Below are 25,746 nucleotides of genomic sequence, written 5' to 3' on the forward strand. Positions count from 1 at the left end.
GCAAGAACGTTTCAATTTTCAGGTCAAAGTCAAAGTCAGGAAAATCTTAGAAAATTGGAAAAATCCTTTTCCGAGGTACTTTAACATTGACATGAATTTCAACAATTCATAACTCAGTCAAAAAAAATTTGAGAGCGTCATGTAGGATGGTATCCTTTATCGACTGACAAATTTGATCTGGATCTGATCCAGATTACAGATTTTGTGGCCATTTAAATTTCACATTGAAAACCCCATTCAAAATAAACGAACCAATAACTGATAAATCTTTTCTTTTGCAGAATTACTGATGGTCGCTTATGAAGAACGACAACCAGACAATGCTGATGATTCCTGTGTGAATATTTATGAATGATAAACCTTCTATTTTCCTTTAAATGTCTACTGTAGATAAAAGAGAATGGAGATAAATTTGTATGTTATATTTTTCATATGCTGAATATAAATTATGCATCTTATTAAACACTGTACTGTGATTTTTGAGCCAGTCAAGGGAAACTCATTGTAACATTAAAATATGTTAATACAAAGACAGAAAGTGTGAAAACTTTCATGAGACATTCTCCAGGCAGAATTACATTAGATAAAATGTAAAGGAGGAAAAAAAATAATGGCAACATGTAGAAAATACCTTCACAAATTTTACTTGGCACATAATTTTTCCAGTGATTATTTGAAAATTTGGACATCAATACTTATTTCCATGAGAGATTTTAATTTGCACTGTATAAATAATTCATGTATAATGATGCATTTAGAATTTTGTAATGTCAATGTCATTCAAACAGGGAACAGAATACAAATGACCAAACGTTTCCTCGATGGTTTCCTCAAGGATTTGGAACACAAACTGATGATGGCAAAAAACAAAAACAAAAACAAACAATGATTTTTAAAAATCTGCTCACTAATGAATGAGGGAGTGATTTTACATGGTGGCCACCAGGTGGCAGTGCGACATTTTCACTCGTCTAGTCTCCATAGCAACAGGAAAACTTTAGTTGGCCAGCTTCTATTTTGTTGCCTCAACTAAACTTCAACGTGTTTCCAGCAGTTTTCACTGGACCGCTGGTTTTAGTTTACCTGAAGATGTCCGCCAGCGTCGTGCGGCAGCTTTGTGACTTTTGGTCGATGCTGGATGATCTTTCTGAGAACAACCCTGAAGCCTACAACAGCTTCATTAAGGAACAAATGAAAGGATCTGCTGAACGCAGCGCCCCGCCGGAGCTCCACTCCTGTTTGTGCACTGAAATACTGGTAAATTAATTAGATGCTGACTACAACTTAGTGCGACACATTCCACAGCACAGACTTTGTTACGGTTTGCGGAAGAGCAGGAGTAAAAAGCGCAGGTGGGCTGATGACTCTTGGCACCGTTCCATTTTGCTTGCAATAGACGGTAGCCACAGTTCATTTTACGGGGCCGGTTCTTTTGGCTGCGTTCAGTTACAATGTGTCCTTTGTATCTCAAGGAATATAATGCACAAAAACATCCATGCCTTTTCTGCCAGAAATTTTGTCTCGCACCCCATTTATTAATGTAGTACCGCACAGTATGCAAATCAGAAATATTCTGGAATTTTACCTTGGCCATATTACACCATGATGTGCACCAAGCCTTGGTACAGATGGGGAAATATTATTAAAATTTCAGAATCTTTCAGCATTTCAGAAAATGTACGCCTTAATTCTAACCCCAAACCTAAACTATGTAAGTAAATTAGTTTGCATGGTTGCTTGACAGCCAAGACATCAGGTTTTGAGCCAGAAGTGTACAGTACCTTTCCAGAAATGGTGGTCAGATTTGGGATTGCAAAAAAAAATTTTTTTTTTTTTTTTAGGGATGCACCAATACCACTTTTTTCCACACCAAGTACAAGTACGAGTACATACATTTTCGTACTCGTTGATACAGAGTACCGATACGAATGGATTAGATTAGATTAGAATTATTGGTCCCTGTAGGGAAATTTGTCTTCACTGACTGTACAATACATTGTACATAACAAGACAAACAGTGCAGTAAACACAATAGCACATCACAAGACAGACAGCAACAATATCACAGTAGCACAGCACAAGATAGACAGCACAGACATCTATAATAGCACTAATAACAACAATAACAAGCAGCAATACAATGGCAAACAGACTGGTCAGTGGGGCTTGCTGTTAAGGGCCGCTATAGCTGTGGGGATCAGGCTCCTCTTGAAGTGAGCCTGCCTAAACTTAATGCTTCTGTATCTGTGTCCTGAAGGAAGTGCAATAATGAATTGGTGAAGTGGGTGAGTGGCGTCTTGTACTGTAGCGTTTGCTATGCGAACAAAGGATCTATTGTTCAATTCTGTGAGGTTGGGTGTGGGGAGTCCAATGATTTTGGCAGCTATGTTTGTCATGCGTGTGAGTTTGGCCCGGTTTGAGACAGAAAGCATGGCAAAGAAACATGAAGAACAGTACAGGATGATGAGTTGATAAAGTAACAACAGCAGATGGGGTGCAACATATACTCAACAAAAATATAAACGCAACACTTTTGGTTTTGCTCCCATTTTGTATGAGACGAACTCAAAGATCTAAAACTTTTTCCACATACACAATATCACCATTTCCCTCAAATATTGTTCACAAACCAGTCGAAATCTGTGATAGTGAGCACTTCGCCTTCGCTGAGATAATCCATCCCACCTCACAGGTGTGCCATATCAAGATGCTGATTAGACACCATGATTAGTGCACAGGTGTGCCTTAGACTGCCCACAATAAAAGGCCACTCTGAAAGGTGCAGTTTTGTTTTATTGGGGGGGGGATACCAGTCAGTATCTGGTGTGACCACCATTTGCCTCATGCAGTGCAACACATCTCCTTCGCATCATCCGTGAAGAGAACACCTCTCCAACGTGCCAAACGCCAGCGAATGTGAGCATTTGCCCACTCAAGTCGGTTACGACGACGAACTGGAGTCAGGTCGAGACCCCAATGAGGATGACGAGCATGCAGATGAGCTTCCCTGAGACGGTTTCTGACAGTTTGTGCAGAAATTCTTTGGTTATGCCAACCGATTGTTTCAGCAGCTGTCCGAGTGGCTGGTCTCAGACGATCTTGGAGGTGAACATGCTGGATGTGGAGGTCCTGGGCTGGTGTGGTTACATGTGGTCTGTGGTTGTGAGGCTGGTTGGATGTACTGCCAATTCTCTGAAACGCCTTTGGAGACGGCTTATGGTAGAGAAATGAACATTCAATACACGAGCAACAGCTCTGGTTGACATTCCTGCTGTCAGCATGCCAATTGCACGCTCCCTCAAATCTTGCGACATCTGTGGCATTGTGCTGTGTGATAAAACTGTACCTTTCAGAGTGGCCTTTTATTGTGGGCAGTCTAAGGCACACCTGTGCACTAATCATGGTGTCTAATCAGTATCTTGATATGGCACACCTGTGAGGTGGGATGGATTATCTCAGCAAAGGAGAAGTGCCCACTATCACAGATTTCGACTGGTTTGTGAACAATATTTGAGGGAAATGGTGATATTGTGTATGTGGAAAAAGTTTTAGATCTTTGAGTTCATCTCATACAAAATGGGAGCAAAACCAAAAGTGTTGCATTTATATTTTTGTTGAGTGTATAATCTTTTGAGTTTGCGGATGACTAACAGTCTTTGTTGGCTTCTTTTTTGAATGTCCTTAGTGTGCTGATCAAAGGTGAATTTATTATCCAGAGTTTAATTTTAATTAAATTAAATTTTATTTAATTAGCTTATAATGCGCCAAATCACAACAAAAGCCATCTCAAGGCGTCTTACATGAAACAATTCAACATAAAATATAAATAAATAATTAAAAAATAATTTTTAAAAAATTCAAATACATTAAGAGTTATTCCTAAGTATTTGAAAGTGTCCACTGTCTCAACTATTTGTGTGTTTATGATGGTAGGGAGCTGGGGTGAGGGGGGGCTGACCCGAGGTTCCTTTGTTTTATTGACAATTATTTGAAGATGGTTGTCCGTACACCATTTGGTAAAGTGAGTGATTGTGTTGTGGTAGTCCAAGGTGGATTGGTTTCCTGAGAGGAGTGCGAGGATGGCTATGTCATCTGAATATTTGATATGGTTGGTGAGATGCTTAGACAGTCATTGGTGTAGAGAATGTACAGGAATGGGCTCAGCACACATCCCTGTGGGACCCCGGTGTTAATGGTAAGTACAGGGGATGTGGTTGAGCCCACCCTTACTGCTTGTAGTCTGTCTGTGAGGAAGTTATGGGTAAGGTGGATCAGATGGGGAGGAATGTTGAGATGGTAAAGCTTCTGGATCAGCAGATGTTTCTGTTGGGAATTGAAGGTGGAAATGAAGTCTACAAATAGTATCCTGGCGAAGTTGCCTGGGGAGTCCAGATGCTGAAAGAGGAGGTGCAGCAGGCAGGCCACAGCATCCTCTGTACCTCTTTTTGCCTTATAGGCAAATTGGAGGGGATCCAAGTGTGGGGTGACAAGTGGAAGAATGATGTTCAGTAGCAGTTTCTCCAAGCATTTCATGATTATGGATGTTAAAGCTATGGGGCAGTAATGATTAAGTTCAGTAGGTCTAGGTTTTTTTGGTACTGGAATTATGGTGGCAATTTTCCATAGTGTGGGTATTGTGACAGTCCAATAAGATTGACAAAAAAGTGAGTGCAGAATTGGGGAGAGCTGCATGGCACAGGTCTTAAGCACCCTGGCTGGGATGCCATCAGGCCCTGGAGCCTTGCCAGGCTTGCAGCAACTCAGCTGGCATCGTACCTCCTCCTCTGTGAAGGGGGCTGGTTCTTCAGGGTCTAGTGGTGGGAGGGTTCTCAACAAGGCCTGACACTTGGATGCGAAGTTCTGGTTGTCAAAATGGGTGTAGAATGTGTTCAGGTCTTTAGTGAGGGTTTCTGGATCACAATACGAGGTCTGTCAATAAAGTATAGGTCCTTTTTATTTTTTTCAAAAACTATATGGATTTCATTCATATGTTTTTTACGTCAGACATGCTTGAACCCTCGTGCGCATGCGTGAGTTTTTCCACGCCTGTCGGTGACGTCATTTGCCTGTGAGCACTCCTTGTGGGAGGAGTCGTTTATTTTCAAACATTTCACTTCAATCCTGTAACTTCACTTTTTGACTACAACAAATTGTCCTTTAACATTAGCTGTTTCTTAACAAACATGACACTGCCAGACATCTCAATGAAATGTAACCTGTGGACTTCAGCACTACAAAATATACAACACCAGGAACAGAACTGAAACTGTCCATCAATAACTGTTTATGTCTGTGGGGACTAAAAGCCTTTTTTTTGAAAATGTGAGGGACAGATTCATTTTGATGAAAAGAAGGTTCTCTGTGTTATCAGCTCTTTTTATCTTCAATGTGTTACACTGAGCTAAACAGTTTTTCACTCTCCACACTATTTTTAAACTTTTAATTAAATACAAACGGGTAACATACATAATTACAAACCATAATTTTTTTTTTCTCCAAAGGTGGAACATGTAATATTGATGAGCATGGCGTGCGCGCCCACACACATGCACACACACTGTTGCACGTCATCTCCGTGACATGCTGAGGCAAGACGGAGTAATTTTAACATTATTTTATTTTTTCTGTGTGGATCATGGAATAATTTCCTCGCATGCAAACAAAATCACCGGTTGACTGTAGTAAATGAGCCGTTAACGAGGAGCAGTGACTCAATGTCTGGCCCAAATTGCGGCTCGTGGAGGCGAGCGGAGCACAGCTCCATGGACATTCCGCAAACGGATTACACACCTGTTGCGAACCGAGCCGGTCTGCCATCGGCCTGGACAGCAACACCAAGGGCTGAAACTCACCAACGTGATGGACAATCTCTGCTGCTGAAGTCATGATCTGAGTTCTGATGGAGAGACTGCAGTGCAAAGTGCCGAAGTCACAGAGGAACATTTTATTGGGCTATACAGGCCCAAAAATGGAGCGAAATGGGGCCAAATGGGGAGTCATAATCACGAAATGGGAGTAAAATTTAATGAAATGGACCAGAGTGAACCAGACTGTCTCAAAATAATTACTTTTATTTAATGTTTGGCTTTTGTTTGTTTTTTTTTTGTTTTTTTGTGAGATGTGCTCAGTACACGTTGTAGGGGCAGGTTCGCCATCTGGCGTTTAAGAGATGAAACTTCAGTCAGTGAGTCAGTCTGCTCCATTTCATAACGTTTTACCCCCATTTCATTATTATCAGTCCCAATTTCACTAAACAAATTAAATGAAAGTACTTAATTGAACCATATTTGGAGTCAGTCTGCTCCATTTTGTTACACTTTACCCCTGTTTCCTTAATATCAGTCCCCATTTTGCTTAAAAATAATTAGATAAAAGTACCTAATTGAATCATATTTAATCATATTTGGAGTCAGTCTGGGTCAGTCTGCTCCATTTCGTTACATTTTACCTCATTTCATGATTATCAGGTTCCATTTAGCTCCATTTCATGTTTTAGTATAGCCGCTTTTTTTCAGCCACGTGAGGAATTAAAGTATTTTTTTCAGATGTTCTGTTCCAATTACCTCAGGAGGCTTTGTGTGGATTATTCTTCTTCAAGCGTGTATGATGATGAATTCCACTGAAACGAACAGATAAGACTTTTTATTTACTGTGTGTGTGAATTTACTGTGACTTTCAGCCAATCAGTGGACGGCATTGACAGATGTGTTTGACTTATGAGTAAATTACATGAAAGCCTGTAAAAACAATGCTGCAGTGTTCAAAACGTATGACAAAGTAGAGGTTTAAAGTCTGGGAAATTTGGGGAGCGTGTGTGTGAAAATCCCACATTGAGAGGTTGAAACATATCCCACAGCGCCTTCTGATCTTAGAAACTCAGACAGCCGTCTTAATGACCCCTGCCATAGCATAAACAATCCATACTACAAACAGGGCCTTGGCTGATTGCGTATCGCCGACCGAACAGTCCCTCTAAAAAATTGGACCACCCTGCCTTCACTGCGCATGGATAATTTCGGAGCATCAGTATCCTCATTTCTGAGCGTCAGCAATGATTCACTTAAAACTGCACTCCAGTCATCATCTATCTCAGCGACAGATATCTGAAGCTTTTGCACTGTTATTCTCCCGGCTCTTTCTGTGCACTGCTCCTCACAAAGTACAAACTCGAACTATTCCGCACTTGGGCGATAACGGTACATTTATGATTCATAATGTAATCTGATTCTCTTTGTTCTGAGTACTAAAACCATTTAAATCCAGTTCGACATGCACATTCCAACTAGTAACAGAAAATTACATGAAACTAAGAATACAATCCTATGTAAAATAACTACTGTAATACCCAAACAAATAAAGAAAACAATAATTAAACACAAATATATCCAGTGGTGGGCACAGTTCCGATAATCTGATAACCGATAATTATGGAAGGTAAAGTTTTCATTATCGGATTATCTTTTCAGATAACTTTGAAAACCATTATCGGACTAATTATCTTATTATCTATCTAATTACTCTATGTCCGATAATTTTTAGACCATTAACATGGTAAACAAAGGTGAAACAGATGTGTAATTGTACCCTCTGCAACCAGAGGAGAACTGCTTATAGAAGAAACCGCTCTATCCTCTGCAGGCAAACCGGGGAGGGGGTCTGAGGACATGTTTTATTCCATTTACAATGGGGTACTCAGATCAAGCAGTTTCAGTCTTTTGTTCATGGTAATGAGTCATTCACACTCATCAGGAGAGGCATCAGTCCCATCGTTCGGAGGGACAAGCTACCCTGTCATTAGGAGTGTGCTAACGAGAGCACAATAGGTGCTAATTTAAGCAATTGTTTAATCACTAGCCAGTAGCAGTCTGCCTCTCGGTAGGAGGTGTCTGGTTAGGTTTAAACTCAGCTTTTGTGGCTTCTGTTTGTTTCTTCTTGACAAGGGTGAAACAGAAGTCAGACTACCAGAACAGAATTTTAGCTGAGGAAGCTTCTGCAATTTGAAGCAAACGTCCTTGCGTCAAGCACCCAGTCCAGTCGAAGATTCAAGCTTCTCTACTCTGCAGGCAAAGGAGAACTGATTACCAAGAAAAATAATAATAATAATAATAATAATAATTTCTTTTAACCCCATGCTGATATGCGGCCAATATCACCCAAGTCATACAGAGGCATACATTTTTAACTTATGGTTCAAATTTTAGCCAAACTTATTTCGGACAAGCTATTTAATTAACGTCACGTCGAAGTTTTATAAAGTGAAAATATCAGATATATGTTTTAGTTTTAAAGTAATGCGCTAATTTTTAAGGTTTTAGTGTGGACATGCTGTGTCCAGGTGCATTATGGGTGATAGGGTAATCTCAGTACGCTCACAGACATGAGAAATGCATTTGATCAGGCTCCATGGACAACAGCATTAAACTCTCGTTATATTACTACGTTAAATATATTCTCTGGGTTTATAGACGTAGTCATTGTGTTTGCGTTTATTAAATTCCACGCATCTTAAATGTAGCAAGTAGCAACACAGATTATCTGGAATTTTGTTTTGGCAAGTTTTCAAAGTCTCTACTGCCATCTACTGGCCAGTAGTGTTCATGGCAGTATTCAACACTGAAGCTGGGCTGATATTTTTCAATCACTGTACTCGGTTCCAGCTCAACTGTACCACAGAACCACACGGTGTAAAAGTTCAGAGCGCACGATTTATGTTCTCACACACATTGTACATTCAAAACCACGTTTCCACTTGTGTTTCCAGTAGCAAAATGTAAACAGAAGCTTTTTTTTTTTCAAACTTAATTTACAAAAACTCGATGGGAGACATCAAAGTTAAAAAAATAAATAAAAAATTACAGGACAGGTCTGAGGTGTTTGCACATGCACAGTGCGAGAGGTTGGATGCTTGTAGCTCTTCAGCAGCGGGATACCCTCAAGCCAGCCAACCAGAATATCAAACAGGTTTGATTTTCATTCGACCATTGATCGGTGGTCGTGAGATGTTAAACGCAGCTTGTTACTCCATGTATACTAAATGATGCAGGACGCGTGAATAACCTGAAACTCTGTGTGATCTAAAAAATTCTCACACGAATGAAAAATCAGCTGAAAAAGGGCCAAAACTCGCACTGGCAACAGTAGATCATGGCAGTGTTCTATTTATTTTGACACCGGTTATATCAGACAGTTATCTAATTACAACTTGGATTTTTTTTTTTTATTTTTTTTTTTACAAATAAAAAATGACATATTTTACAAAAGCACATTTATCTGTAAACACCAACACACGACACACTTCACATTAACGTGTTGGTTTACATAGAATGAATCAACCAATCAGTGTAGCGGAGGCACTGTTGGGAAAGTGAAATGCACGGACCCACGCCAGGGGCGTAAATGAACTGGTCAGTTGGAATTCAAAATAAATGACAATTTATTATGCAAATGTGCAACACAACCAAATATGCTTGAGTCAATCAATAACCAAAATGGTGATGCGTGGGCAGGCCCGAGGGTAGGAGACGCCTATCCAGAGAAGATCCGGGACCCACGAAGTTCCACCGCCAATGGAGGCCTGCAACACACCAGAGCCGCCAAGTCCTGATTGCCCCAGGTGGCCACCGGTAGTGGCTGTCAGACCCGGTACTGCTGGCAGGAGCAAAAACAGGTTAGGGTGGGTGTGTGAACACCCAGCAAACAGTCAGCAACTCACAGAAATCTTCTTGGAGGAATAAATCCAGATACTCCCAGAGTGCAGAGGAAAAACTGGAGGACGTGCAGTGTCAATTGTTATACTTAGTAAGGCAGAAGTGAGGAGTGGAGACGACAACTCCTCCAACTTCCACAAACTTGGCTACAAGCTGCAAGTATAAGTCACAACTGCAAAGACTTCAGTAACAATGAATGTGCGTACGGCACAAAACGGCTGAGTTGGTTTACTTGCGTGGTAAGCTGATAACTCAGCAGAGTTATGGTGTCTCTCCCAGGTTTTTATGGATGAGGTGATGAATGATGACAGACAGCTGACAGCCAAACGGTGCACCTGGAGGATCCACTTGGCCAGTGCGCCCTGTGGAGCCCGAAAAATGCCAACAGGCAGGGCGCCCTCTGGTGGTGGGCCAGCAATACCTACTCTTCGGCGGCCCACACAACAGGACCCCCCCCTCAACGGGCGCCTCCTGGCGCCCAACCCGGCTTGTCGGGGTGCCTCCGGTAGAAATCTGCCAGGAGGGCGGGATCCAAAATGAAGTTCCTCTTCACCCAGGAGCGTTCTTCCGGGCCATAACCCTCCCAGTCTACCAGGTATTGATACCCCCGACCCCTGTGACGTACATCTAGGAGCTTTCTGACGGTCCACGCCGGTTCTCCGTCGATGATGCGGGCAGGAGGCTGCGCCGGTCCAGGGGTGCAGAGGTCCGATGTGTGGTATGGTTTGATTTTGGAGACGTGGAAAACCGGATGTATCCGCAGTGAAGCTGGGAGCTGGAGCTTCACTGCGGCCGGGCTCACGACCTTGAGGATATTGTATGGTCCGATGTACCGGTCAGTCAACTTTGGGGAGTCCGTGTGCAGAGGGATGTTCTTGGTCAATAGTCACACCTCCCGCCTGGGCTGATAATCTGGGGCCGGGGCTCGTCGGCGGTCTGCATGGACCTTAGCCCGCGTCCGGGCCTTCAGGAGAGCAGAGCGGGCTTTCTTCCACACCCGACGGCACCTCCTGAGGTGGGCCTGGACCGAGGGCACCTCGACCTCTCCCTCCACTGCCGGAAACAACAGGGGCTGGTACCCCAAACAGAGCTCGAATGGGGAGAGGCCGGTGGATGACGAGACCTGACTGTTGTGAGCATACTCAATCCAAGCCAGATGTTGACTCCAGGCCGTCGGGTGCGCAGAGGTGACACATCTAAGAGCTTGCTCCAGGTCCTGGTTGGCCTGCTCTGCTTGACCATTGGTCTGAGAGTGGTACCCGGACGACAGGCTCACCGTGGCCCCCAGCTCCCTACAGAAACTCCTCCAGACCTGCGAGGAGAACTGAGGACTATGGTCTGAGACAATATCCGTGGGGATACCATGCAGACGCACGACGTGGTAGACCAGGAGGTCTGCAGTCTCCTGGGCAGTCGGGAGCTTCGGGAGGGCCACGAAGTGGGCTGCCTTGGAAAACTGGTCCACTATCGTCAAGATTACTGTCTTCCCCTGAGACGCAGGGACGCCCATGACGAAATCCAGCCCGATGTGGGACCAGGGGCGATGAGGCACAGGCAATGGCTGGAGGAGCCCCTTCTTTGGTTGATGGGTTGCCTTGCCCCTGGCGCAGATGGTACAGGCCCAGACATAGTCTCTGGTGTCGGCTTCGACTGACGCCCACCAGAACCACTGCCGGACCACTGCCACGGTTCTTTGCACCCCTGAATGGCAGGAGAGCTTGGAACCATGGCAGAAGTCCAAAATGGCAGTCTGAGCATCTGGTGGGACGTACAGCCTGTTGCGAGGACCACCTCCGGGATCTAGGTGACGCGTCAGGGCCTCCCTGACCACTCCCTCCACGTCCCACGTGAGGGCTGCGACGACAGTGGATTCCGGAATGGTCTCTGGTGGGTCCAACAGCCTTGCTCCAACTTCCTCTTCATGCACCCGGGACAGGGCGTCAGACCGAATGTTTTTGGTCCAGGGGCGATAAGTGATCTTGAAGTTGAAGCATCCGAAGAACAGTGACCATTGGGCTTGTCTGGGGTTCAGACGCTTAGCGGTCTGGATGTATTCCAGGTTCCGATACTCAGTGAAAACCACAAATGGGACCACAGCTCCCTCCAATAGATGTCTCCACTCCTCAAGGGCCTCTTTCACCGCCAGGAGTTCCCGATTGCCAACGTCATAGTTCCGTTCAGCGGGGGTTAACCTGCGGGAGAAGTAAGCACAGGGGTGGAGAACACTATCGGACTCCCTGCTCTGGGTCAGCATGGCTCCTATCCCTGAGTTAGAGGCATCCACTTCAACAATAAACTGGTGGTTAGGGTCGGGCTGCACCAGAACTGGTGCAGTTGAAAGCCAGTGTTTCAACTCCCTAAACGCAGCTTCGCACCGATCCGACTAGGTGAAGGGGACTTTTCTGGAGGTCAGGGCTGTAAGGGGACCAACTACCAAGACTATAACCCTTAATGAACCTCCTGTAAAAATTGGCGAATCCTAGGAACTGTTGCAGCTTCCTACGATTTACCGGTTGGGGCCAATCTCTCACCGCCGCTACCTTAGCCGGATCGGGTGCGACGGAGTTGGAGGAGATGATAAACCCCAGGAAGGACAAAGAAGTGCGGTGGAACTCACACTTCTCGGCCTTCACAAACAGCCGGTTCTCCAATAACCGCTGAAGGACCTGACGGACATGCTTAACATGAGTCTCAGAGTCCGGGGAGAAGATGAGGATGTCGTCTAGATATACGAAGACGAATCGGTGCAGGAAATCCCGCAGAACGTCGTTAACCAAAGCTTGGAACGTCGCGGGGGCGTTGGTGAGGCCGAACGGCATGACCAGGTACTCAAAGTGACCTAAGGGGGTGTTAAATGCCGTCTTCCACTCGTCTCCCTTCCGTATCCGAACCAGATGATAAGCATTTCTAAGATCCAGTTTTGTGAAAATTTTGGCTCCATGCAGGGGCGTGAACACTGAATCCAATAGAGGTAACGGGTATCGGTTGCGAACCGTGATCTCGTTCAGCCCTCTATAATCAATGCATGGACGGAGACCGCCGTCCTTCTTGCCCACAAAAAACAAACCTGCACCTAACGGGGATGAAGAATTACGGATTAGCCCGGCAGCTAATGAGTCCCGGATGTAGGTCTCCATTGATTCGCATTCAGGACATGAGAGGTTGTACAGTCTGCTGGATGGATACTCAGCGCCTGGAACCAAATCAATGGCACAATCATACGGTCGATGCGGGGGCAGGGTGAGTGCCAGATCCTTGCTGAAGATGTCAGCAAGGTCATGATACTCAGCCGGTACCTCCGTGAGATTCGGGGGGGACTCTGGCCTCCTCTTTAACTTCATCGCCGGGTGGCACCGAGGATCTTAAACACTCCCAGTGGCAGGTTTCGCTCCATTGAGCCACAACCCCAGACGGCCAATCAATCTGGGGATTGTGCTTAACCATCCATGGAAATCCCCAAATAATCCTGGAGGTAGAAGGTGTTACAAAGAACACAATCTCCTCCCTGTGATTTCCAAAGACAACCAAAGTTAAAGGCTGTGTCTAGTGTGTAATTTCTGGTATCAGGGTGCCATCTAGTGCCCGCACCTTCAATGGTGAAGGAACGGCCACCAGAGGGAGCCCTACCTCCTTAGCCCACCTACTATCCAGTAGGTTCCCTTCCGACCCCGTGTCGATCAGTGCTGGAGCGGTAAGGGTTAAATCCCCACAGAGGATTGTGACTGGGAGTTGTGCGCATTTCCATGGAATGCCCGTGTGTGTATTATGGCTCACCCTTAACCCAGTCTCTAAGGGTGAGCGTTGGAGTTTAACCGTTTGGGGCAGTTTTTCTGCACATGTTCATTCGAGCCGCAGTAAAAACACTCTCCACGGGCCAACCTCCTCTGTCTGTCATTTGGTTTCACTTTTGCCCTGCTCGTGTCCATAGCTTCGTCAGCAGGGGGAGCTGGTGCTACGCCGAAAGCCCTGGCTTTGGAGCGGGGAGAGGACGGCGCTGCTTCAGACCTGGAAGGGAGAGGGACGACGCGCACCCGGCCACGTCCTTCGTCTCGCTCGCGTTTATGTTCCTTTAACCGATTGTCTAAACGGATAACCAGATCAATAAGCCCATCTAAATCCCGAGGCTGATCCTTAGCCACCAGATGCTCCTTTAGGGCTGGAGACAGCCCATTTACAAAGGCGGCGCAGAGTGCTACTGTGTTCCAACCAGCCCTCGCTGCTGCAACACGAAAGTCGATTGCGTATTCAACCGCACACCGGTGTCCCTGTCTCATTGACAGCAGCATATTTGAAGCGGACTCGCCTCTATTGGGATGATCGAACACCTGTCGAAATTCCTTGATAAACCCAGTATATGTCGAAAGGAGCCGTGAGTCCTGCTCCCAGAGTGCCGTAGACCAGGTGCATGCCTCGCCCCGAAGCAAATTAATTACATAAGCCACCCGGCTGTGGTCTGACGCATACATCACGGGGCGTTGCGAAAAAAGAAGCGCGCACTGCATCAAGAAGTCCACGCACGTTTTGACACAACCCCCGTACGGTTCCGGGGGGCTAATGTAAGCTTCGGGTGACGGGGGGGAGACCTTTGAACGACCACTGGATTTTCTCTGTTAAGCGACAGGTCCACAGGAGGAGTGGCTGCAGCCGCGCCTGACGCGCGCGTCTCCACCTGAGCTGTGAGAGCCTCCATCCTACGGCTGAGGTGAATGTTCTGCTCGGTTAATAAATCCAACCGAGCAGTGAGGTTGGTGAGAATGTGTTGCAGCTCACCCAACGCACCTCCTGGTGGAGCCTGCTCACCTTGCCTCTCCATTGGCTGTTCAGTTGGTGGTGAACGCCCCTCGGAGTCCATGACGTGGCCGAGTTATCCTGTTGGGAAAGTGAAATGCATGGACCCACGCCAGGGGGCGTAAATGAACGGTCAATAGGAATTCAAAATAAATGACAATTTATTATGCAAATGTGCAACACAACCAAATATGCTTGAGTCAATCAATAACCAAAATGGTGACGCGTGGGCAGGCTCGAGGGTAGGAGACGCCTATCCAGAGAAGAGCCGGGACCCACGAAGTTCCACTGCCAGTGGAGACCTGCAACACACCAGAGCCACCAAGTTCTGATTTCCCCAGGTGGCCACCGCTCGTGGCTGTCAGACCCGGTACTGCTGGCAGGAGCAAAAACAGGTTAGGGTGGGTGTGTGAACACCCAGCAAACAGTCAGCAACTCACAGAAATCTTCTTGGAGGAATAAATCCAGATACTCCCAGAGTGCAGAGGAAAAACTGGAGGACGTGCAGTGTCAATTGTTATACTTAGTAAGGCAGAAGTGAGGAGTGAAGACGCCAACTCCTCCTATTTCCACAAACTCGGCTACAAGCTGCAAGTATAAGTCACAGCTGCAAAGACTTCAGTAACAATGAATGTGCGTACGGCACAAAATGCCTGAGTTGGTTTACTTGCGTGGTAAGCTGATAACTCAGCAGAGTTATGGTGTCTCTCCCAGGTTTTTATGGATGAGGTGATGAATGATGACAGACAGCTGACAGCCAAACGGTGCACCTGGAGGATCCACTTGGCCAGTGTGCCCTCTGGAGTCCGAAAAATGCCAACAGGCAGGGCGCCCTCTGGTGGTGGGCCAGCAGTGCCTCCTCTTCGGCAGCCCACACAACAGGCACATTTTACCCAGAATGCCATCTGTCTGTGTTTATTACAAAACTTCAGAATAGTGCATTATTCAACATTAAAAGATATACGAGGTCTATTAGATAAGAAACCGACACTTTTATTTTTTTTTTAACTATATGGATTTGAATGACGTGCGATTACACCAATCATGCTTGAACCCTCGTGCGCATGCGTGAGTTTTTTCACGCGTGTCGGTGACATCATTTCCCTGTGGGCAGGCCTTGAGTGAGATGTGGTCCAGCCCTCTCCGCTGAATTCCTTTGTTTCACACGCTGCTCGAGACGGCGCGCATTGCTTTATCAAAATTTTTTCTGGACCTTTGAGGAATATCCGAGTGGACACTATTCGAGAAATTAAGCTGGTTTTCGGTGAAAAGTTTAACGGCTGATGAGAGATTATGGGGTGTTTCTGTCGGTGTAAGGACTTCCCACGGAGCGGGACGTCGCGCAGCGCTTCCAGGCGCCGTCGTCGGCCTGTTTCGACCTGAAAACATCCTAATTTAAGGCTTAATTCACCCAGGACGTCGTGAGAGAACAGAGAAGATTCAGAAGAGGCATGAGGACTTTATGCGGACATTCCACTGTTTAAGGACATTTTGTAATGAAAGACGTGTGCGCAAATTCGCCGAGTCGTTTCCGTGATGACTCGGCGAATCTGTGTGTGCCGCGACAGGAAAAACACCTCCATGTTGAAAACCATTTGTAAAATTCAGGTGGCTTTTGATGGCTTTCAACAAGTGAGTAACTGAGAAATTGTTTAACAGCTTGGGCATGTTCCAACTTGCCCGTTAAGGTTTCCAACGGAGGTGTTTTTCCTGTCGCGACCCCCCACGGTCGGGTCCGGCCCGACATGCGACTCTGCCCGCACGTTCTTTCATTAGAAAATGTCCGTTAACAATGGAATGTCTGAATAAACTCCTCATGCCGACTTCTTCTGAAAGTTCTCTGTTCTCTGACGACTTACTGGGTCAACAGAGCCTGAAATGTGGAAGTTTTCAACTTGAAACAGCGAGACGCTGCCACCTCGAAGCGCAGATCGCCGTCAGGCACCGTGGGCCGTCCTTACGGCGACACTACCAGACCAAAATCTCTCATCAGCCGTTAAAATTTTTACCCAAAACCAGCTGAATTGATCGAATGGTTTCCCCTCAGTTGTGCCTTACAGTTTTGAAAAAAATTTGATCAAACAAAGCAGCAGTCTCTGAGCCATTCCTAAACAATGAAAAAATCGATGAGAGGGTGGGCGACTCCTCACTCAAAGACTGCCCACAGGCGAATGACGTAACCGACAGGCGTGAAAAAACTCTTGCATGCCCACGAGGGTTCAAGCATGTCTGATGTAATCACACGTGATTCAAATTCATATGGTTTTTGAAAAAAATAATAAGGTCGGATACTTTTCTAATAGACCTCGTATGTTATATCTTAACTTTGCACAAATGACAGAATTGACATTAATGGAATTATTCTATCAGTATTCATTTTATTTATACACCAAACCATAACTCAGCACTACTTTATTTTCCAAGACCTCGGCCTGATGGCAGCGTTGTGATTGAGTAGAGAGTTGAGCTTTGTGGCTTCTCTCAGTTGCTTCTGTGCTGGAAGCCATGTAGTAAACTGGTGCTTCCAGCAGGGGGCAGGACACTCAAAGACAGAAGTACTGACTCATTGTTTGGTTCTGTTGTCACTTTTGATGCTTCCAAAAGCGATCGTGGTGTTAAAACTCAAAATCAGTTTGTTAGTAGTTGCAAGTGTACCGGGAGACAATACTGGAATTTATCGGTTATCTGTAACTTCCGATACATTTTTGGGTGGTTTATCATTTTAGCTTTATTGAAGATAACTTTTCAGTTATCTGATTATCTGTTATCAAAGTAAATTTTTTGGTTATCTGTGCCCACCACTGAATATATTTAACAGTACAACAATCATTTCCACATAAATTCGGCATTATTTCATAATAAAAGATGGTGAAGTGATCACAGCACCACAGCAGCAGATGTGATGCTGCGCCCACGTCATTTTAGAGCGTCAGTAATGACTCACCAATTGTCACCTCACTTTCTGCTTAAAACGGCTTTGTTTCTGCTTAAAACTGACTTTAGAATGATTCTCTTTGATCACTTTGGGTGTACAGAGTCAGTCTCAGATGTGCTGTTGTGGTCCCAAATGATGCATGCACAGTGAAGACAGGGCGGACTAATTTTGAGGGGGGACCATTCTGTCTGCATGATCCAATGTTGTGTCGTGAACGTGGAGGAGCTCAGCATATTTTATCAGCAAAGACAAACAAGCCATGAGTGACCCTGGCCTCATTACACTGATCCTTCACGCCTAAGTTGTTATATGGCTGGGGGGGCCGGGCTGCCGGTTTGTTTCTGTTTTTTGGTTTTCCTCCCAGGTGGCGTGCGTTTGGGACTGAGTGGCTGTGTTGCTGAGGCTGTCAGGACCTCACCCTGATCACCTGCGACTCGTCAGGACTCACAGCTGTAGTGCATCTGGATGGATTGGAACATGTTGGCATTTAAGACTGGAGTGCACAGTGTGTATTTGCCAGAGACTCGACCTTGTGACCAGACGGGTGAGATCGTCGTCTCGGGAGCCATCTCATCAACAGCGGATGCTGAGAACGTCCAGGTTTGATGCACAGTCTGTGAAAGAGGAGGGGGTGAGGTTTCACGCTCGTCAGCACACTTCCTGAGGTACGTTAGATTTTGTGACTAACAGTTATACAGTCAGTAAATGTGGTGTCCCTCACACCTTATTGTATTGAGCTGTTTGTTAGTCATGTATCAGCTTCCACTGCAGTGGAGTTTTGTGAACGGGATGTTCCATGCCTGCAGGTTGGGAAGCTGATCAGTAATCAAGCCAGGAAGTGTTTGCTGTTTGTACACCTTTAAGTGTTCTGTGTGTAGAGTGTGGACTCACATAATGGTTCCTTCTTTCACAGACTCGGTTGTTGCGGCCACCTGGGGGGTGTCGGCGGGGTCCTTGGGTCCGAAACAGCTTCTGGCTCCGGACCGTTAGCGCTGCTGGGAGCGCACCATGCCAGGCCGCACCTTTTTATTATATTATCACTGTTATGTATTAAATTCAGTTAGCCTTTGTACCGTGCTCTGCTTATTTCATACTGGGTCCTTCAAACGCTGGTCGGTTCTCCGAGCTGCGTCCGACACATAACATAAGTAAAGCATGCATTTGCTGATGGACACAAACCCATAAGCAGATAGCGCTGATACGGACTTCTTGGCCAGTAGAGGATAATAAAGGCTTGTACAGCCTGATATTTGCATGCTGTAACTGCATTTAGCAAGAAAAATGTCGACCATTAGAAATATGTGAAGGCCTTTTCCCTGACATTTTATCATGCTAGCATCAAAAAGCCGCAGGTGTTTTAACAGTATTCATAAAGACTGCATTCCCTTAAAGTGCACTAGATTCACCTGTGTCTTTTTTACATTAACAAATGTCTTCTATGAGAAAGGTCATATAGTATTAACTGCTAGTCAGGCTATCGCACACGTTAATGTAAAATGTGTGATGTTTGACACCTGTGCCAGCTGATGTGTTTTGACAGATACAATTTATCATCGTCTTCAACAGGAACCAACAAAAGGTTTGCTGTACATCAATCTGTGCAGCTGGGAACGTGTACCTGCACCTGAGGATCTTAGTAAACCTTTGCCTTTATATGGAGGAAAAAAGGAAACAGGCAAAAATCAAGGTAAAAAAATAATTAAAGCTGTGATTTATCATAAAATCTGTGTCACAACTGCTTTACCAGTGTTGTTCTTCTGCTTTCAGGTGCACTTTATTTGGGGTCAACACAGTGGTCTTCACCTCACCCTGTCCTCCATTCCCACATCAATAATCTTCTTATGCTTTCTCTTCTCCAACCTGGTGGCTTTAACCTCAGCATCGTTTTCCCTATTTACCCTGCATCACTCGGCAAAACCAGTTGTGTCCAAATTGACCTACCTGCTCTGTCTCTCTGATAGTGTTTTTCAGTCTTTATCCTTGGGACCCAAAGTACAGCACATAAACCAGATTTTCTATTGTTTGTCCAGTATATGATTAGCTGAGCTCACATGACTGAGCTGAACGAGTCTGAGTAGCTCAAGGTCAGATGGAAAATGTGCATTATTTTTGTTCCAGAACATCAGGATTAGGAAATACTGCACTCATTCCTAATCCTGTCCATCCTCACCACTCTGTAGGAAAATTGGAGCATCTTCCACTCTGTCATCTCTGCTTCTGCATCCTGTGTTTTTGTCAATGCCTTCAAACCACACATTACCCTTCTCACTACCATCTTGTAAATATTCTCATTCACTCTTGTAAATACCCTTGTCATGATCACGCTTCCTGCACACTCTTCTTTAACTCTTGACCAGACTCTCCATTACTTTGAACAGCTGACCCCAAGTATTTAAACTCATCTCCCTTCATCACCTTCACTCAGTGCAACTGCATCATTGCGCCACCCTCACTCTCACATACTACATCTTGCTCCTGCTGACTTTCATTCCCCTTCTCTCACTGCATAGCTCGCCTCAACCTGCTCCCTACTGTTGCTACAGACCACAATGTCTTCTGCAGTCATCTTAGTCTATGAAGACTCCTGTCTGATCTTGTTTCTTCTAGTTACAGTAGTGTTCAGAATAATAGTGCTATGTGACTAAAAAGATTAATTCAGGTTTTGAGTATATTTCTTATTGTTACATGGGAAACAAGGTACCAGTAGATTCAGTAGATTCTCACAAATCCAACAAGATATGCACACTCTTAAGGCTATGAAATTGGGCTATTAGTCAAAAAAGTAGAAAAGGGTGTGTTCACAAAAATAGTAGTGTGGCATTCAGTCAGTGAGTTCGTCAATTTTGTGGAACAAACAGGTGTGAATCAGGTGTCCCCTATTTAAGGATGAAGCCAGCACCTGTTGAACATGCTTTACTCTTTGAAAGCCTGAGGAAAATGGGATGTTCAAGACATTGTTTAGAAGAACAGAGTAGTTTGATTAAAAAGTTGATTGGAGAGGGGAAAACTGATACGCAGGTGCAAAACGTTATAGGCTGTTCATCTACAATGATCTCCAATGCTTTAAAATGGACAAAAAAACAGACGTGTGGAAGAAAACGGAAAACAACCATGAAAATGGATAGAAGAATAACCAGAATGGCAAAGGCTCACCCATTGATCAGCTCCAGGATGATCAAAGACAGTCTGGAGTTACCTGTAAGTGCTGTGACAGTTAGAAGATGCCTGTGTGAAGCAAATTTATTTGCAAGAATCCCCCGCAAAGTCCCTCTGTTAAATAAAAGACATGTGCAGAAGAGGTTACAATTTGCCAAAGAACACATCAACTGGCCTAAAGAGAAATGGAGGAATATTTTGTGGACTGATGAGAGTAAAATTGTTCTTTTTGGGTCCATTAGCCACAGACAGTTTGTGAGATGACCCCCAAACTCTGAATTCAAGCCACATTTCACAGTGAAGACAGTGACGCATGGTGGTGCAAGCATCATGATATGGGCATGTTTCTCCTACTATGGTGTTGGGCCTGTATATCGCATACCAGGTATCATGGATCAGTTTGGATATGTCAGAATACTTGAAGAGGTCATGTTGCCTTATGCTGAAGAGGACATGCCCATGAAATGGGTGTTTCAACAAGACAATGACCCCAAGCATACTAGTAAACAAGCAAAATCTTGGTTCCAAACCAACAAAATTAATGCTTCGGAGATGTGAAGAAATCATGAAAAACTGTGGTTATACAACTAAATACTAGTTTAGTGATTCACAGGATTGCTAAAAAAGCAGTTTGAACATTATAGTTTTGAGTTTGTAGCGTCAACAGCAGATGCTACTATTATTATGAACACCCCCTTTTCTACTTTTTTTTACTAATAGCCCAATTTCGTAGACTTAAGAGTGTGCATATCATGAATGCTTGGTCTTGTTTGATTTGTGAGAATCTACTGAATCTACTGGTACCTTGTTTCCCATGTAACAATAAGAAATATACTCAAAACCTGGATTAATCTTTTTAGTCACATAGCACTACTATTATTTTGAACACTACTGTATCTTCCCACTCTTCTTCTCCTCCTTTACCCAATGGTAGCACGGTTTCCAGTGATACCCTGCTCGCCAGCAGTACCAGTGACTGTCATTGGTAACCAGGCCTCAACTGACTCAGGATGGAAATCTGGATTTCTTATTTCTGTATTTGATGTGGAGCAAGTTTTATACCAAATGCCCTTCCTGATGCAACCGTCCTCTTGTGCGCTTGTGACAAGTACCAAGTGTGCACTAGCTTGTGCACCCCACAGTGTCTGAGATGTTGTGCAGTACAGTCTGAGAAAATGATAAATTGTTTTTCCACTGCAGGCACATACACTGTGTTGGATGTCGCTCTAAATCCAGGAGTGTTGCAGCAGTGTAAAGATAAAACAGAGATGAATGAGCTCTATACGCTGACCCTGAGCTTCACCCAACAGCAACATGGGTTGACATTATCTCATCAGTACACTGTCATCAGCTGTAGCCCCAGCAGTAGTCCAGATGACTTGTTCCGCCGCCTTGGGTTTTGGAGCATGTCTGAAAACATCAAGCAGCATGATATAGGTGGGTGGATATAAGCCCTGGTCATCTTAGGAACTGACATCAAATGTCATTTGCTCACATCTACCGTTACGCAGTCATTATAACTGACCAACTTCACTAAATAGTACCGTCGCAGATGGCAACATGTATCCCTAAATGCAGTATTGACCCACAAACAAGCTTCGGTAAATACCTTTAAAGCTACCTGCGTGGTAGCGAGGAACACTAGCTGACTTGGTGAGCAACCATCATGACTTGGCTAGGTGTGCTAGCTAGCTCAGGTACTATGCGATTAGTTATTTAAATTTCAATTTATTTTCATTTATATAGCGCCAAATCACAACAGAGTTGCCTCAAAGCGCTTCACACAGGTAAGGTCTAACCTTATCAACCCCCAGAGCAACAGTGGTAAGGAAAAACTCCCTCTGAGGAAGAAACGTCAAGCAGACCAGACTCAAAGGGGCGACCCTCTGCTTGGGCCATGCTACAAACATAAATTACAGAACAATTCACAGAACAATTCATGGACGAATATACAAGAAATGCTATTGGTGCACAGGACAGGAGGATTGCCAACACGAATACAATTCCCATCTGTGGATGGAGCTGCACCTTAAACAGTGAGAAAAAAACAGAATCAGGCATCAGAAAGACAAAAAATACTGTATAATTTGCCAGCATTAAACAACAAGAAAAACAGAGAAATAGTAAGGTGATCGCCGGCCACTAGCCCTAAACGTCAGTAAAAGACCCAGAATTTAGGTAAAGTTGAGGCCACGGCCCACTCCAATTACTAATAAATGAATTAAAAGAGTAAAAAGTGTAAAACAAAACTGTATCAGTGTACTAGCTATATGAAAGGGAAAATAAGTGTGTCTTAAGTCTGGACTTGAAAGGCTCCACAGAATCTGACTATTTTATTGACGCAGGGAGATCATTCCACAGAACAGGGGCACGATAAGAGAAAGCTCTGTGACCCGCAGACTTCTTATTCACCTTAGAGACACAAAGTAGTCCTGCACTCTAAGAACGTAAAGCCCGGGCCGGTACGTAAGATTTAATTAGGTCAGCTAGGTAGGGAGGTGCCAGTCCATGAATAATTTTATAGGTTAGTAGCAGAACCTTAAAATCTGATCTCACTGGGACAGGAAGCCAGTGAAGGGATGCCAAAATGGGTGTAATGTGTTCAAACTTTCTGCTTCGTGTCAAAAGTCTGGCTGCAGCATTTTGAACCAATTGGAGACCCCTAATGCTAGACTGCGGTAAACCAGAAAATAGAACATTGCAGTAGTCCAATCTAGAAGAGATAAATGCATGGATCAGAGTCTCAGCATCAGCCATAGACAGGATGGGACGAATCTTCGCTATATTTCACAGGTGGAAGAAAGCAGTCCTAGTAATATTTCTAATGTCGAGACCAAAGGACAACGAAGGATCAAAAATTACCCCAAGGTTCCTCACTTTGTCAGTGTGATGTATGACACACGAGCCGAGGCTGAGCGTTAACTGGTCATATTGATGCCGATGTCTCACTGGACCAAGAACCATCATTTCAGTCTTATCAGAGTTTAAAAGTAGGAAGTTTCTAGACATCCAGCTTCTCACTGCTGCAAGGCAATCTTCTAAGGATTTTATGTGAACGAGATTACCAGCAGTTATCCGCATGTATAACTGAGTATCATCTGCATAGCAGTGAAAGGTAATCCCAAAATGCCGCAATATGTGCCCAAGGGGTGCTAGCATTTATTTTTCTGGAGTTTAAGTGTCATCTGTCAAAAAATGCTTTGTGAAGAGGAAAAACACACGCACTCTCTCTCTCTCTCTCTCTCTCTCTCTCTCTCTCTCTCTCTCTCTCTCTCTCTCTCTCTCTCTCTCTCTCTCTCTCTCACACACACATATCTATCTATCTATCTATCTATCTATCTATCTATCTATCTATCTATCTATCTATCTATATGTGTGTGTGTACAAATAATGAATGTTTATGAGTGCAATGGTAAGAATATTTCATGAGGTGAAACAACACATTACATCTTTAACCTCATGAAATATTCTTTCCATTGAACAAATGAAAACATTCATTATTTGTTATATATAACAGCTATTAATTTATAAACGAGAAAAGGGACTTACATTTTGGTGTGTGTCACTGGTCCTTTGACATCAAGAGGTTCTAAACAGTCCAAAAACAAATTTAAAACAACAATCCACTTCAATCAGAAATAGTTCTCAGTCAACTTGCAAAAACAGTTAGATAGTTCAAAACCATTCCTGATGATGCAGTCCGTCCCTGATGCTGTGCACTGACTTCTTTGTGTACTCAACTGCCATCTGCTTTTCTCAGTCCAGCAAAAATTCACAACAGAAATTTGTCAGGCTCTTCATCCAACAGCAGTTCTACTTTAGCTAGATACGTTCCAGCGAATATTGCGAATGCCTCCAGACTAGAGCTGGGTATCGATTGAAATTTCAAGAATTGATTCGATTCCGATTCTTAAGATTCAGAATCGATTATTTCGATTAGATTCAATTTGATCTGATCCAATATTGATTTGGGTTAGTGTTATTAAAAATATTTTTGAGCTGTTACCTAATTGTCTAGTTATGCAACATAATACTGTATTATATTGACTTTTGACAGCAGATTAATTAAGTAGTTAATAATGATGGCTATAAGACTGATGGAACGGACCAACCCCCTCCCAGAATGATAGAGTAGTATTTTTATTTTACAAACATACTGAAGGGCAGAATTACTGAACAGATCCAGGGCAGCCAGAACAGCACACCAGAGGTACCTGGTTGATTGGGCCTGATGCAGGTCCATTTCTACACCCTTCCATGTTTTGGCCTGATGCCTTGTTTTTTTGGCTTTAAAGTAAGGCTGTAACAAAGATAAAAAAAAAAATTATGGCTTTACTTCACAAAATGCAGGCAATAGTGCTTCAGAGAGATAAAAATGTAAAAATTTTCCAGGGGCAAATGGTCCTGGTGTCCCTACAAATACTCGCATCTGCAGTGCTGGCTGTGCGGCATGCTGCAGGAGAACTTCTCCCACAGCCGCGCAGACTGACTTTTCATTCACTCTTCTCCCACAGCCACGCAGTGAGTGCTGGTGACAAAGGCTGACTGAAAAGTCATTCACACCAGAGAACCTTCATGCATGGTCTCAAAGAGGAACGAAAGAAAGTGAATTAAATGGTGGACGAGTCTCTTTTCTTGCCCGCAAGAGACAAGAATCCCGGTCATCACGATTGACATCTTTAAATGTCTTTGACAGAGGTTGATGAATAAATTGTGGACCTGCTTCTAAATCAAAACCAGCGAGTCCGCAATCAGTGTAGAGAAATTATCATTTTCACACCCTCGGTAACAGCGCAATGGCCCAACTGCAGTATCATTTTTTCACGGACGCTGTTTGAACACTGGCGAGAAGTGCATACCTATATATATATATATATATATATATATATATATATTTTTTTTTTTTTTTTTTTTTTTTTAAATTGATCTTTGTATGTGTGAATCAATCTGTGGGAATTAAAAGGAGAATCAATTTAAAATTGGCGAATCGATCTTTTCAACACAGCACTGCTTCAGACAGGTAATGGCGTACTGATTTGTTTTTTATTTTGCGTTAGAAGAATGAGCAGCGTCAATAAGCTGCTAAGTCCCGTCGCTACTAATGTTCATGTGCGCAGTGGTCGCAGCGTGTAATGGTACGATGGAACCAAATTTGGATGC

The 25,746-nt window shown here is 44.2% G+C and overlaps 1 protein-coding gene across 1 annotated transcript in view; it reads left to right on the forward strand.

Moving 5' to 3' along the window:
• Positions 1 to 967: 967 nt before the first annotated feature.
• pih1d2 (PIH1 domain containing 2) overlaps positions 968 to 25,746 on the forward strand; it is a 29,711-nt gene continuing 4,932 nt past the window's right edge. The window contains exons 1-3 of the mRNA XM_034169139.1: positions 968 to 1,257; positions 18,997 to 19,117; positions 21,787 to 22,023. Coding sequence (XP_034025030.1) covers positions 1,090 to 1,257; positions 18,997 to 19,117; positions 21,787 to 22,023 — 526 coding nt within the window. The 5' untranslated portion in view covers positions 968 to 1,089. The remainder of the gene's footprint in view (positions 1,258 to 18,996; positions 19,118 to 21,786; positions 22,024 to 25,746) is intronic.

This window comes from Thalassophryne amazonica, chromosome 4, assembly GCF_902500255.1.
Source record: "Thalassophryne amazonica chromosome 4, fThaAma1.1, whole genome shotgun sequence".
NCBI lineage: Eukaryota > Metazoa > Chordata > Actinopteri > Batrachoidiformes > Batrachoididae > Thalassophryne > Thalassophryne amazonica.